This window comes from Schistocerca piceifrons, chromosome 10 (genome assembly GCF_021461385.2).
Source record: "Schistocerca piceifrons isolate TAMUIC-IGC-003096 chromosome 10, iqSchPice1.1, whole genome shotgun sequence".
Lineage (NCBI taxonomy): Eukaryota > Metazoa > Arthropoda > Insecta > Orthoptera > Acrididae > Schistocerca > Schistocerca piceifrons.
The window spans coordinates 42,313,016-42,327,408 of NC_060147.1; the positions used below are offsets into that span (position 1 = coordinate 42,313,016).

Genomic DNA, 14,393 nt, shown 5'->3' on the forward strand with positions numbered 1-14,393 from the left:
GCAGGATAATGCACGACGCATGTTGCGGGTTCTGTACGGGCCTTTCTGGATACAGAAAATGTTCGACTGCTGCCCTGGCCAGCACATTCTCCAGATCTCTCACCAATTGCAAACGTCTGGTCAATGGTGGCCGAGCAACTGGCTTGTCACAATAGGCCAGTCTCTACTCTTGATGAACTGTGGTATCGTGTTGAAGCCGCATGGGCAGCTGTACCTGTACACGCCATCCAAGCTCTGTTTGACTCAATGCCCAGGCGTATCAAGGCCGTTATTACGGCCAGAGGTTGTTGTTCTGCGTACTGATTTCTGAAGATCTATGCACCCAAATTGCGTGAAAATTTAATTACATGTCAGTTCTAGTATAATATGTTTGTCCAATGAATACCCGTTTATTGTCTGCATTTCTTTCTAACTAGCCAGAATAAGAAAAGTTCCCTAAATACCACATCCTATTTTCTGCAATGCGAGAAGACGTCGTAAAATACTTTCCTTAGTTCCAAGTGGCAACAACAGCATTCGGATGTCACACCAGCACACACCTCTACTTTCCCGAACTCTTGATACCTAATTCTTGGCCACGTGTACTGACTACTTGGCTATAATATAAACCCTAGAGTGCATAGTATCTTCTTTATAAATCTATTCAGGAGAGGTGTTTGCTGTAGTAAACATCAGCCACAAAATTTGCACCTCTCATAACGTAACTACCTTCCAGGGTCATAGACAGTTTTCACAATTTTTCAGTGGAATGAAATAAAATTACTGCGAAAAGTACGTGTACCCTCCCAGATCACTTAGACAATGTAAAAGATGAAAAGTTTAGAGTTTGTTGTGTCAGGGAGAAAAAAGAGCCAGCATGTCTGATATAGGGGCAACATTTCAACAGAGTGAGAAAAGACTGAATAATTATATAGGCGGTCGATTAGAAAGCCAATACGAAACATTGAAATGCTTGTTGTTCTAACGGGAAAGCAATGCTGTAATTCGGGACGAAAGAGGTTGTGGGCCTAAAACATAAATGGAAGAACAACGCAATAAAGGGAAACACTTATTTCCGATGGCCTCATATTTAAATTTTATTCCAAACGCTGTAGAACTATTCTCCCCACTGTGAAGGTTCTACCGAGACCCTGGGCAATGGAAAAAGCGTTTTGTGAAACATATGTTGTTGGTTTTTAAGTACCTGTTTGTACTCTCCGGTGAAATGTAGATTTTGATGCCATATCGTAACATAAGTGAATGGATTGTACACATCGTAATTGACAACTACTAATACACTGTAACTATATAATTCTTAGAAAAGTTGCGACTGACGATTCCTATTTCAATACACTGTTCTCGTTTATTTTTAACACTGTGTTTTAAAACCGTTCATTCAAAAATGTATTTTCTTCAATATCTGAGACCTGAAAAGGGTTTCGAACTGCAGATGTTTTAAAAGCGATGGAAACAAGGAAACAAGAAATTTTGCAATTTTTGAGAAATAAAATATCGTTAAAATTAAGGCAGCTTTTTAATGTGTTTGTTTCAGAGAAGTATAAAAAATGAGAAAAACCATTCTTTAAGGAAAAAGCATTGTAAAGATTTTTTTTTTAAATTGAGGCGGTTCTGCAGTCCATATCGAAGACTTAATATCTCCTTTATGGCTATATGTATTGGTTAGTTGCATAAACTTGGGTAAGCAATAAGACAAACGTGTATAACAACAACAGAATATTAGTGACCTCAGTGCACAACCAAGTGGATTGCATTCTAGCTGAAAAAGACCAATCGCAATATTGGAAGAACCGATAAATGAAAGTAACGTCTAGCTGTGTTGATTTGAATGGAAAGGTAGCGATTAATTTGATATTGAAATCACACACTTTTGTGTACAGTGACGCACTTCTAAACATGATCACTTGCATGAACAGTAAATTAGTCACAGAAAGTAATTGCTTAGTGACTTAAAGGGGTACGTTTAATGATTTATGTGACAGATAACATACAGAACATTGGTATCAATGATTTTTAGCGTATCTAAAGAGGCTGTGTATAAATAGTATTTGCTTAGTGACTTACTGGGTACGTTTAATAATTTATTTTACTGACAGCATATGGTACACATGTGTCAATTATTTATTGTCATGTCTCAGGATGCTGTGTAAAAATAGTGTAATATAAGAATACAAAAAATGTGTACAAATTGTAATGGCTTAGTGATTTAGTGGGTAATTTTAATAATATATTTTATACATAATATATGGTACATATGTGTCATTTATTTATTGTCATGCCTCAAGAGGCGGTGTACAAACAGTTAAATATAACAACACAAACAAAAATATGTGTGTAAAATAATAATGGCTTAGTGATTTAGTGGGTAATTTTAATAATTTATTTTATAGATAACATATGGTACATACATATCAATTATTTATTGTCATATCTCTAGAGGCTGTGTATAAATAGTTAAATATAACAACACAAACAAAAATATGTGTATAAATAAAAAAGGCTTAGTGATTTAGTGGGTAATTTTAATAATTTATTTTATACGTAACATATGGTACATATGTGTCAATTATTTATTGACATATCTCTAGAAGTTGTGTATAAATAGAAAATATCACAACACAAACAAACAGATATTCATTTTATTTGAAAAGACTGTTTATAAATAGTTAAATATAAGAACACAAACAATCTGACAGATACACAAATGATAAATATAAATAGAACAATATATCTATGACAACCACTCTGTAAGGAGCGGTCAGTCTAAGATGCAGTTGTATCAAAGTGTGTCCACTATGGGAAACTGAAAACAATGTGGACAACCTAGTGTAAACAACAATTTCTTCCCAGAGGTTTCTTTCTGTGGACCATCTGTAAGAAATTTAATTTCATCATTTTTGTTTTCCATTTGTACCAGGGCGGTTCGTAAGCAGTCCTGCAAGAGACTAGGTGTGTGATCCGGTTATTTTGTCCAACCTCTGTGCAGTAATGATCCACATAGACGTAAGAGGTCTCTATAAGAGACACGATTTCAGTCTCATGGTCCCCACGGGAACCTGGAGAGAGGTGAAGCGGTCCAGTCTGAAGCGATGTGAGGCAGTTTTGGTCCACCTCAGTTGTGTCCATTCGAGAACTCATTTTGCCCAGTGTGAGGCAGTTCACATTCTTCGTTCCTGAGGTAGTGACCGCACAGTAGTGATCCCGAGTCGCCTCGTCACCTCCTCCTAAAATGTCTGCGCTGGTGATCACTTCTGGCCCCAGAAGCCGTCAGTGGGGTGTGCCTGGTAAGCTGTCGGTTCCTGTGAACAACAAAACAGATAACGCTTGAACAGCCAGCCCACGCACAGGATTTGATTCGTGTGAAATGAGACCTGCTCTGACAACATTTTACATCTGTATATTCCGTGCTTTTCTGATGGGAAACCTCTGTCTCGTCACACTGATAGCACAAAAATTCGCTTAAAAATCATATTTAAAAAATTTGGAAATTTGTGGTAAGATCCTATGGAACCAAACGGCTGAGATCATCGGTCCCTGGGCTTACACACTACTTCATCTAATTTAAACTAACTTACGCTAAGAACAACACACATACTCATGCCAGAGGGAGGACTCGCACCTCCGATGGAGGAGCCGCGCAGACCGTTACAAGGCGCCCTGGACCGCGCGGCTATCCCGCGCTGCCATATTTAAAACAAATCTCTCATAGCAACCGACAATAATACCAGGAGATATATTCGTAAATGTCCTGGAAGAAATATTTTTCGAAAGTAATTCTGATCTTAAAAGAGTAATGGTTCCTTTTTTTTATACGCTTGCTTGTGAAGACGACACAGTTTTCTGACAATGATTTACAGCAAGTGTTCCACATACCTAAAATTTACAAAAGAAATGCAAAACGAAAATAGTGAAATAAATTTCTTAAATTAGAAATTATTTTTTCAGGATAATAAGATTAATTTCGATATTTTTTAGGCCCACCTAAGCAGACAGCGTAATTCGCGCAGATTCTTAAAAGCCACAAGCCCCCACTAAGCCGCATTGTTTATCACTGTGCAATAAATCGTGTTTAGAGCACATCTCTAGTCCACCACAGTTTTTAAAAAAGAAATACATGTAATGAAATCGATCGCATCCTAACGGAAAACGCACCAGTAAATGTTCAACTTTATGTAGCAGCAATAGGAAGATAGAAAGGGAGAACAGAGAAGTTTATTCCTGTGCCGTTTCCACGTAACGTACAATACGGAATTGTCGAACTCTTGAGTAAAAAATATGGCTACAGTGGCGCTTTCTCTGTTAGAAATAGTGTGAAACCAAATTTGATCCACACAATCGGCAAACAGTTCGCAAACTCAGGTCCACATAAAATTGAGTGAAACGATTGTCCTGGTTATTATACAGGTCAGACAAGGAGCTCTTTTAAAATAAGATACACAGAATACTTACTCGGAAAAGGAGGTGGAAATGTATACAATTCAGCTCTCACCGAAAACCAGCTACTTCTCGAACACTAGACGCAGAAACTTGAAGATTTAGTGCTGTTGTATTAGGAAGTTGAAAGCTACGGACTTGATTTGTTGGAGGAATTGGAAATCTTTACACATTTCATTCATATACACGATTTTATTTTAAATGAACGGGTGCAACGTACAAGCAAGAGATTTTTTTATATAGTTACAAGCCCTTAATAATAACAACATAACAGAGTGGTCTCCTGACATGCAGGCTCTGATGAAGATGTCATGATTTTCTTTACCCACTGTCCTGGTATTACTGGCTCCAGCAAAGAGACATTTGTTAAACACAATTTCTCTTTTCGGCTTTTATTTATTCCTTAACTATGCCATCTTAGGCACTTTTTTTTGCATATAGTTAGGACCGCACAATACAAATGGCATTTTATAGGCAATAAAAATTAGTTGATTATCTGACTCTCTTACGTAAACACCTATAGTTTACAAGCATAAAAATAAAAATAAATCGATATTATTATTGGTTTTTTTTATTCAGTAGAATGTCCTTGATTATGGTCATAGACTAACTTTTCCTGTTATTATTTGTTAGTGCAGAAGTTGTGGATGAATGCCAGAAATGCCAGAAATATGTTTTATACAAGTTCGATGAGGTATTAAAAGGATGTTTCCCATGATTTTGTTTTCTAGCGCTAAATGATAAATCTGTGTTGTTTTTAATTTTACTACAATGTGTATCTGTTACATGTTATAAATAAACAATTTTCGAATAAAACCTGAATTAAATATTGACAATTTTGCTATAAAAACCGATTATTTTTAAGTGTCATACATGAGGACAACTATGTAAAACGAAAATGTTCCATAGTCTACGTGACTGGTTATACAGTGTTTATCATAAAGGATCAGCTGATTTAAAAGAACTGAGATATGTGGATGAACAACAAACTATTGAAAAGAACAAACAGATTTACTTCGTGCCCGCTGGGTAGCAGCAGTGTGTGCCCACTTCAGTTCTAGTGAAAATGGTGTCGGGAAAACAGAAAGCGTTTTGTGTTCTACGTTTCTGCGCAGTGCGGGTCAGTTATAACCGTTCGGCATGACTTTTGAACTAGGTATGATGTAGATCCTCCTACAGCACAGAGCATTAGACGATGGCACGAACAATTCCGAGAAGCAGGTTGTTTGTGTGAAAGCAAATAGACGGGCCGTCCCCGAGTGTCTGACACAGACGTCGAACGCATCCGCCATAATTTCACAAGGCGTCCGCTGAAATCCGTTGGCCGTGCAGCTCGACAGCTCAGCATCCCCCCTGTCTGGCGTGTGTTGCGTCGACCTTTACACATGAAACCGTACAAAATTCAGCTACTGCAAGCTCTTCCTGAAGGTGACAAACAACAACGTGTGGAGTTCTCCAGTTCCGTTCTTGGCAAGATGGGGGGGGGGGGGGGGGGGTGACAGTTTTCTTCCGCACTTGGTGTTTAGTGACGAGGCAACATTCCATTTAAATGGAAACGTGAACCGTCATAGTTCAAATGGCAAGTTCAAATGGCTCTGAGCACTATGGGACTTAACATCTATGGTCATCAGCCCCCTAGAACTTAGAACTACTTAAACCTAACTAACCTAAGGAGACCACACAACACCCAGTCATCACGAGGCAGAGAAAATCCCTGACCCCGCCGGGAATCGAACCCGGGAACCCGGGCGTGAGAAGCGAGAACGCTACCGCACGACCACGAGCTGCGGACAACCGTCATAATGTGACAATATGGGATATTGAAAAACCACATGAACTTGTACAACGTGAAAGGGACTCTCCAAAATTTAATGTGTTTTGTGCAGTTTCAAGGGGAAAAGGTGTACGGTTCATTTTTTTTTGCCGAGAACACTGTTACAGGAAGCACATACCTCCATATGCTTCAGAACTTTGTTTTCCCGCAGTTGGAGACTGATTTGAATTGCTTGATATACCAACAGGAGGGGGTACCGCAATAGTGGCATCTGGAAGTGTGGGACGTTTTAAATCAAAGATTACTGAGTGATAGATTGATTGCACTGGACCAAGTGGTCCAGTCCAGCCTTAGCTTACCGGACTCCAAGGTCACCGGACCTGACTATATGTGAGTATTTCTTGTGGGGGTTATAAAGTACTCTATTTATGCGCCCTCGTTATCAACAACAAAGAATGAACTGAGACGGCAGCTTTGGAAGCTGTAACTCAAGACATGGTTCAAAAATGGCTCTGAGCACTATGGGACTCAACTGCTGAGGTCATTAGTCCCCTAGAACTTAGAACTAGTTAAACCTAACTAACCGAAGGACATCACAAACATCCATGCCCAAGGCAGGATTCGAACCTGCGACCGTAGCGGTCCAGCGGTTCCAGACTGCAGCGCCTTTAACCGCACGGCCACTTCGGCCGGCAAACTCAAGACATGCTCGCTGCAAAGTGCGAACAACTTGAATACTGCATTGACATATGCCAGGCATCTCAAGGAGGAGATACTGAACACCCATAAAAACGTATGAAAAAACATTTTTGAGTTTCCTGCTCATCAAAAATCAAAATTCGTTGTATATGTTTATTAGTTTCAGAAATGTAGACATGCCGAGTTGGGTGACTCTTTTTGATACACGCGTATATCCTCACTCAGTTTCCAGACGATTCACCGCTTCCATTATTGGGTGGGGTAGGGGGGGGGATTTACTGGGTGATCAAAATGTCAGTATAAATTTGAAAACTGAATAAATCACAGAATAGTGTAGATAGAGAGGTAAAAATTGACACACATACTTTGGAATGACATGGGATTTTATTAAAACAGAAAAAAAAGGTTCGCAAAATGTCCGACAGATGGCACTTCATCTGATCAGAATAGCAATAATTAACGTAACAAAGTAAGACAAAGCAAAGATGATGTTCTTTACATGAAATGCTCAATATGTCCACCATCATTCCTCAGCAATAGCTGTACTCGAGGAATAACGTTGTGAAAAGTACTGTAAAGCATGTCCGGAATTATGGTGAGGCATGGGCGTCGGATGTTGTCTTTCAGCATCCTTCGAGATGTCGGTCGATCACGATACACTAGCGACTTCAGGTAACCCCAAAGCCAATAATCGCCCAGACTGAGGTCTGGCGACCTGGGAGGCCAAGCATGACGAAAGTGGCGGCTGAGCTCACGATCATCACCAAACGACGCGCGCAAGAGATCTTTCACGCGTCTAGCAATATGGGGTGGAGCGCCATCCTGCATAAACATAGTACATTCCAGCGGGTGTTTATCAGCGAGGCTAGGGATGTGCGATTCTGTAACATATCGGCGTACCTCTCACCCGTCACGGTAGCAGTTACAAAACCAGAATCACGCATTTCCTCGAAGGAAAAAGGCCCCAGACGGTAGATGAGGTAAATCCAACCCATACCGTGACTTTCTCGTCGTGCAATGGAGTTTCCACGACAGTTCTAGGATTTTCGGTAGCCCAAATTCTGCAGTTGTGGGCGTTGACAGACCCTCGGAGCGTGAAATGAGTTTCGTCGGTCCACAACACGCTGCTCATCCAATCGTCATCATCCGCCACCGTTTGAAACGCCTACACCGCAAATGCCCTCCGCTTTACTAAATCGCCAGGTAACAGTTCGTGATGCCGATGGATTTTGTACGCATAGCATCGGAGGGTACGCCCAAGTGCCAACTAAACAGTAGTTGTAAGTAGGCTGTATAGGTTTTTTTATTGGTAAATATGAAAATCTCTGACTGTGCTGTGTGCAGTCTGAGGCTGGTCGGCATTGTTGCAATAGTCGCTATTGTAGTGTTGAGCAGCTGGATGTTAACAGCGCGTAGCTTTGCGCAGTGGGAGGTGAGCCACCAGCAGTGGTGGATGTGGGGAAGTGAGATGGCGGATTTATGAGAGCGGATGATCTGGACGTGTGTCCATCAGAAAGAGTAAATTTGTAATATTGGATATCATGGACTTATATATATATATATATATATATATATATATATATATATATATATATATATATATAATGACTTTTGAACACTATTAAGGTAAATACATTGTTTGTTCTCTATCAAAATCTTTCATTTGCTAACTATGCCTATCAGTAGTTAGTGCCTTCAGTAGTTTGAATCTTTTATTTAGCTGGCAGTTAAGGTGCTCGCTGTATTGAGTAGTTCGAGTAACGAAAATTTTTGTGAGGTAAGTGATTTGTGAAACATATAGGCTAATTTAGTCAGGGCCATTCTCTTGTAGGGATTATTGAAAGTCAGATTACGTTGCGCTAAAATATATTGTGTGTCAGTTTAAGCACAGTCATGTATAATTTTTCTAAGGGGACGTTTCATATAGTGTATGGAACGCCGGTGCGACGTGCGACTGCACGAGCGCTGACGTCCCCGTGCATAGACGAACCCGCTACAGTCTCCATTTCTTCCTGAACTGTCTCAGCGGCATTACGCCTTGTGCTCGGTCAGACACTACGGGATCTATCGTCTAAACAACGCGTGGCTTCGAACTTCGAAATCATTCTCGCCACAGCTGCATTTGTCAACGGACCTTTACCCGTTCGAATCCCCTTCCTATGGCGATAGGATCGTAACGCTGAACTAGCACATTCCCCATTCTGATAATACAGCTTCCTTAAAAGCGCCTTTTCAGGTAACGTCAACATGCTGCGACTGCTGGCGCATCTGATTCTCTCCCTCATTACAGCTCCTTTTATACACAATTGTCATGCGCAGTCACTGAAGTTTTGTTGTCCAGCGCCATCTGTCGGACATTTTGTGAACTTTTTTTGGTTCTAATAAAACCCCATGTCACTCCAAGCATGCATGTCAATTTATACCTCTCTACCTACATTATTCCGTGGCTTATTAAGTTTTCTAATTTATACTGACTTTTTGATCACCCGTTAGTAAGACAGCGATCACATGTCTGAACAAAGCGATAGAAATTACGTAACGCCCGATAGGTATGCAACACACCTAACGTACAAGTGACACACTTATGATCTTAACTGCCGAAAGCTACTAGGCTTATCACCCTCACCCCCACCTTTCAGTACCTTGGCGTCACCCTCGACCGTCGCCTCTCCTGGACCCCCCATCTCCGGACAATCCAAGCCGAGGCACGCTCCCGACTCAGTCTCCTCAAGCTCCTCTCCAGCCGTATGTGGGGTCTGGACCCCTCCACCATACTCCACACCTATAAATCCCTCATCCGCCCTATCCTTTGTTACACCCATCCGGCCTGGATCTCCGACCCCCCTACCTTTAATAAATCCCTTCAAATCCTTGAACGCCATGCTCTCTGCCTCACCTATCGCATCCGTCTCCCCTCCCCCATGCGGATCCTGTACGATCTCCTTCTGTTCCCCCACCTCCTCCTTTTCCTTGAAAGGATACGGATCCTGTACACTTCCCGCAAACTCGATCCTCCTCACCCGCTTGTCTCGCCCATCCTCTCCCACCCCCGCCCACTGCCGCGCCTGTATTCCCACGTCCCACCCAGTCTCCATCTCTCCACCCTCCTTACCCTCTCCCAAGGTGGATTCCACCAGTTCCCCCTCCCTGATGATGTCCTCCTCCCCTCCATCTACCCCTCCTATCAACTTTGAACCTCCCCCCCCCCACTTCTTGTGTCTTTTCCTTTAGGCACCCTCCCTCCCTTCTCTCTCCTTTTCCCCCCATTCCCCCTCCTCCTCTTCCCTTGGGCTTCCTCTACCCATTCCTCCCATCCCCCTATCTCCCCTGCCTGTGGCATCTCTGCTCTCCCCTCTCCCTCTCCCAATCCCCTTCCTCCTCCTCCTCTCTTGGCAGGTCGCCGGACTCGTACACGCTCAGTGGACATTCGTGCGCCGGAGATCATCGCCATCAGTGTCTCGTGTGTGTGGCTTCGTTTTGTGTTTAGTGTTCTTTCGCCGTCACGCCACCACTGTTCACGTGTGACGTCGCCGTCATCCGTGTTATGTGCGCCGTTTCAACTAGTGTTAGTGTTTTTTCTCGTCCAGCGTGAACGGCTTAATGTTTATTGTTTTTCGTATCAACAGTTTTTGGCACGCCGTTTTTATTGTATTATCTGTGCCACCTGTATGTCCTATTATTGTACCACTCACGGCTGAAGAACAGCGTAATATGCTGCTGACAGCCCGCCTTGTAAAAAGGTGATTAAAATAACAATAAAGAAAAAAAAAGCTACTAGAAAAACTGCCATGGCTTACATCACTCGTGATAGTCTATGGTGGTGTTACAGCTTTAGCTTCAGGTGACTCACCTTATGTGTATGAACCGGCTGGCGTGGCCCTTTGACCAGGGGCTGGAGTCCACCAGCAGGGGCAGCATTTCCACCCAGCATTCGATGCTCGTCCTCAGCTCCTCCTGCTGGCCAAAGATGTCGCCAGCAGGTGCCAGTCGCAGCACGCGCCCCAGGAACATGTAGCTCAGCTGGACAAAGGAAGGACGGAGTGTTCACACCACTGACTGCTTCATCCATTAAATCATGCATTCATCACGACAGTAAATCGTATGGCTCAACAGAATTTTCAGATTTGAGGATACTTTCAGTGATGGATGTAGCAATCAGAAACCACTTACCAGCTACTCTGACATACTAACCCTAGGACGCCTAAGGGGTGAGGGTGGGGGGGTTGTTGAACCCACAACTTTTTTTATGTCCCCTGCTTTTGCCCAAGTAACTTTCATACTACGTATTCCCTTTGAGTTATTGTTTGTTGGCTATTTTATGAAACGTATCAATATATTTTATAGAAAATTCCTGCTTTGAAAGAAAAAATAAATAAACTTATTATGGGTCCAACAAACCCCCCTGCCCCCCTTAGGCTTCCACGCTATAGAAAATTTCCCTTAGTAGGATTTCGTATTTATCATCTCTACAACAATGCAAGTTAATTTCTTGTTGGTCGGTATTCTTGATATTCACAACAATCGGTTTACTTTCAGAGGAAGTGGCTGTTGATGTCAGTCAGCTGTTATTTATCTTGTAATCTTGCAGTGAGTTAGTGCAGTTTCGAACACGTAGGCCTCCAGTAACTTTGGTGTCCTACACAGCAAAAACGAAACCAAGTAAAAGCTTACTGATGTTGTCAACAATGCACCAAGATAAAGGCACTGTTGGAGGAGAGAAGAATAAAACCGAGATAAATGCATATTATAATCCCACTAAAGGGTGGAATTGATACCATGATCAAATGGCGCGTATGTACACCTGCGGAGGGGAACAAAGAGATGACCTCTATCTGTATTTTACTCTCTCATCGACATTTGTGCTATCAAGGCAACCACCATATTCATCCAGCAACATCCAAGATGGAATGAAAAGAAACACAACAAATGGAAACTTTATCTTCTGCAAGCTGGGATGGAACTAGTGGAATTGCAGGTAGAAGAAAGAAGAGCCAATGCAAGAGAGTTATCTAACCAAATTGTTCAATCAGTGGAGACTATTCTACAAAATAAAATCAAAGAAGTGACAACAGAAGCACGTCAGCCTCCTGCAGGGAAAGGACGGTGCCATATTTGTGTAAGAAAAGCTAAAACATAGAAGCAGAAGTACAACAACCTAAGTAAACCAAAACAGTATTGTGGACAGTGTCATAAGTATGTGTGTAACACACATTCAGAAAACATTGTGAAGTGTGTCTCTTGCCTTGAAGTTGAGGACTCAGAGTAGTCTATTGTATATGAACACATCTGTATTTTTTATTGTAATATGTCAATTTTTTATCCACTCAATCCAAATTTATAACAATTAACAACATTTATAAACCGATGCCTTAGTTAAAATACATAAACCATTCTGAAAGTTATAATTTTTCGTCAGTAAACTTATTTAATACCTGTGGGCTCGCCGAACACCCCTCCCCCCCCCCCCCCCCCCCTTAGGCATCCAAGTTAGAAAAAAAGGCTTGGGCGTCCTAGGGTTAAGTCTTTATTGATACACTGAAGCGCCAAAGAAACTGGTATAGGCACGGGTATTAAAATATAGAGATATGTAAACAGGCAGAATAGGCCACTGCGGACGGCAACGCCTATATGAGACAAGTGCCTTGCGCAGTTACCTAGACTTAAGTGAGCCTGCACGTGGTGTTACCGTCGGCGCACGAGAAATGGGACACAGCATCTCCGAGGTATGAGCGAATTGGGGACTTTCCCGTACGACCATTTCACGAGTGTACCGTGAATGGCAGGAATCCGGTAAAACATCAAATCTCCTATATCTCTGAGGCCGGAAAAAGATGCTGCAAGAATGGGACCAACAACGACTTAAGAGATTCGTTCAACGGTGCGGAAGTGCAACCGATCCGCAAATTGCTGAATGTTTCAACGCTGAGCCATCGACAAGTGTCAGCTTGCGAATCATTCAACAAAACATCAGCGATATGGGCTTTTGGAGTCGAAGACCCACTTGTGTACCCTTGATGACTACAGGAAACAGAGCTTTACGCCTCGCCTGGGCCAGTCATCACACTGTCGATGACTGGAAACATGTTGCCTGGTCGGACGAATCTCGTTTCAAATTGTATCGAGCAGATGCACGTGTATTGGTATGGAGAGAACCTCATGAATCGGTGGACCCTGCATGTCAGCAGGGGACTGTTCAAGCTGGTGGAGGCTCTGTAATGGTGTGCGGAGCGTGCAGCTGGAGTGATATGGGACCCCTGATACGTCTAGATATGACTGTGGCGGGTGACACGTACGTAAGCATCCCGTCTGATCACCTGCATCCATTCACTTCCATTGTGCATTCCGACGAACTTGCGAAATTCCAACAGGACAATGCGACACTCCATTCCTCCAGAATTGCTACAGAGTGGCTCCAAAAATACTCTTCTGAGTTGAAACACTTCCGCTGGCTATCAATCTCCCGAGAAATGAATTTTATTGAGTATATCTGGGATTCCTTGTAACGTGCTGTTCAGGAAATATCTTCACCCTCTAGCACTCTTACGGATTTATGGACAACCCCGCAGGATTTATGGTGTCAATTCCCTCCAGCACTACTACTGGACATTAGTCGGATCCATGCCACGTCGTGTTGCAGCACATCTGCGTGCTAGCGGGGTCTGTACACGATACTATGCAGGTGTGCCAGTTATTTAGCGCTTCAGTGTATTTAGGTAAGTTTTTTATTCTGTGCACATATTTACAGAGGACGCACCGTTATATTTTTTTTTTTTTTGTTTCGTATGGGAGGATAAGGGGCTAACTATATGTTTCGTGAGCTGTTCTAACAATCACATCATTAGCGACCTCAAAGAAATGCATTTGGCCGAAATGAACCTCATGTTCTGCACACGACTTATCGGAATTGTTTGCTTATTAGATAGGCATACGAATCTCTAACTTAGAATACAATTTAATGGGAAGCTGACTCGCACTGTAATGAATGGTCCGAAATGATATTGTTGTTTTCCTGGCAGGTGTCACTGTTTACCCCTTCCTGTCCTGAAAACTGGACTTTTTTCTCGTTTTTTAAAGGAAATGTTGAAGTAATTTGAATTCTATGAATATTTTGACATATTGGACGACGACATAAATAGTGAAGTAATTCTTTCACTACAAACATTATGAGAAACGCAGTAGGACGATGATGTGTGTCGAGTTTTGTTTCACTATAGCTGACTTCTAACTATCGCATTACAATTATTATTATTATACATTCTTGCTCTTAAGACACTGATTGAACCTGAATGTTACATGATTATTCAATTTTCCCCTTTTATCATGTTTTCTTCTTCTTTTCTCTTTCACTACATCAGTACATCAAAAATCCTCTTTGTGAGTCTGGGTTGTTCGTTCTGTGTATGTGCCCAAAGAATGTCAATCGACATTTCCTATTCATCCATGTACCACCTCTATGTACTGCTCCAGAAAATTTTAGAAGGTTTTTACG

At 42.0% G+C, this 14,393-nt stretch overlaps 1 protein-coding gene across 1 annotated transcript in view; it reads right to left on the reverse strand.

The window, feature by feature from the left end:
• LOC124718672 overlaps positions 1–14,393 on the reverse strand; it is a 237,470-nt gene that overhangs the window by 178,491 nt on the left and 44,586 nt on the right. Inside the window, exon 4 of the mRNA XM_047244298.1 lies at positions 10,755–10,924. Coding sequence (XP_047100254.1) covers positions 10,755–10,924 — 170 coding nt within the window. The remainder of the gene's footprint in view (positions 1–10,754; positions 10,925–14,393) is intronic.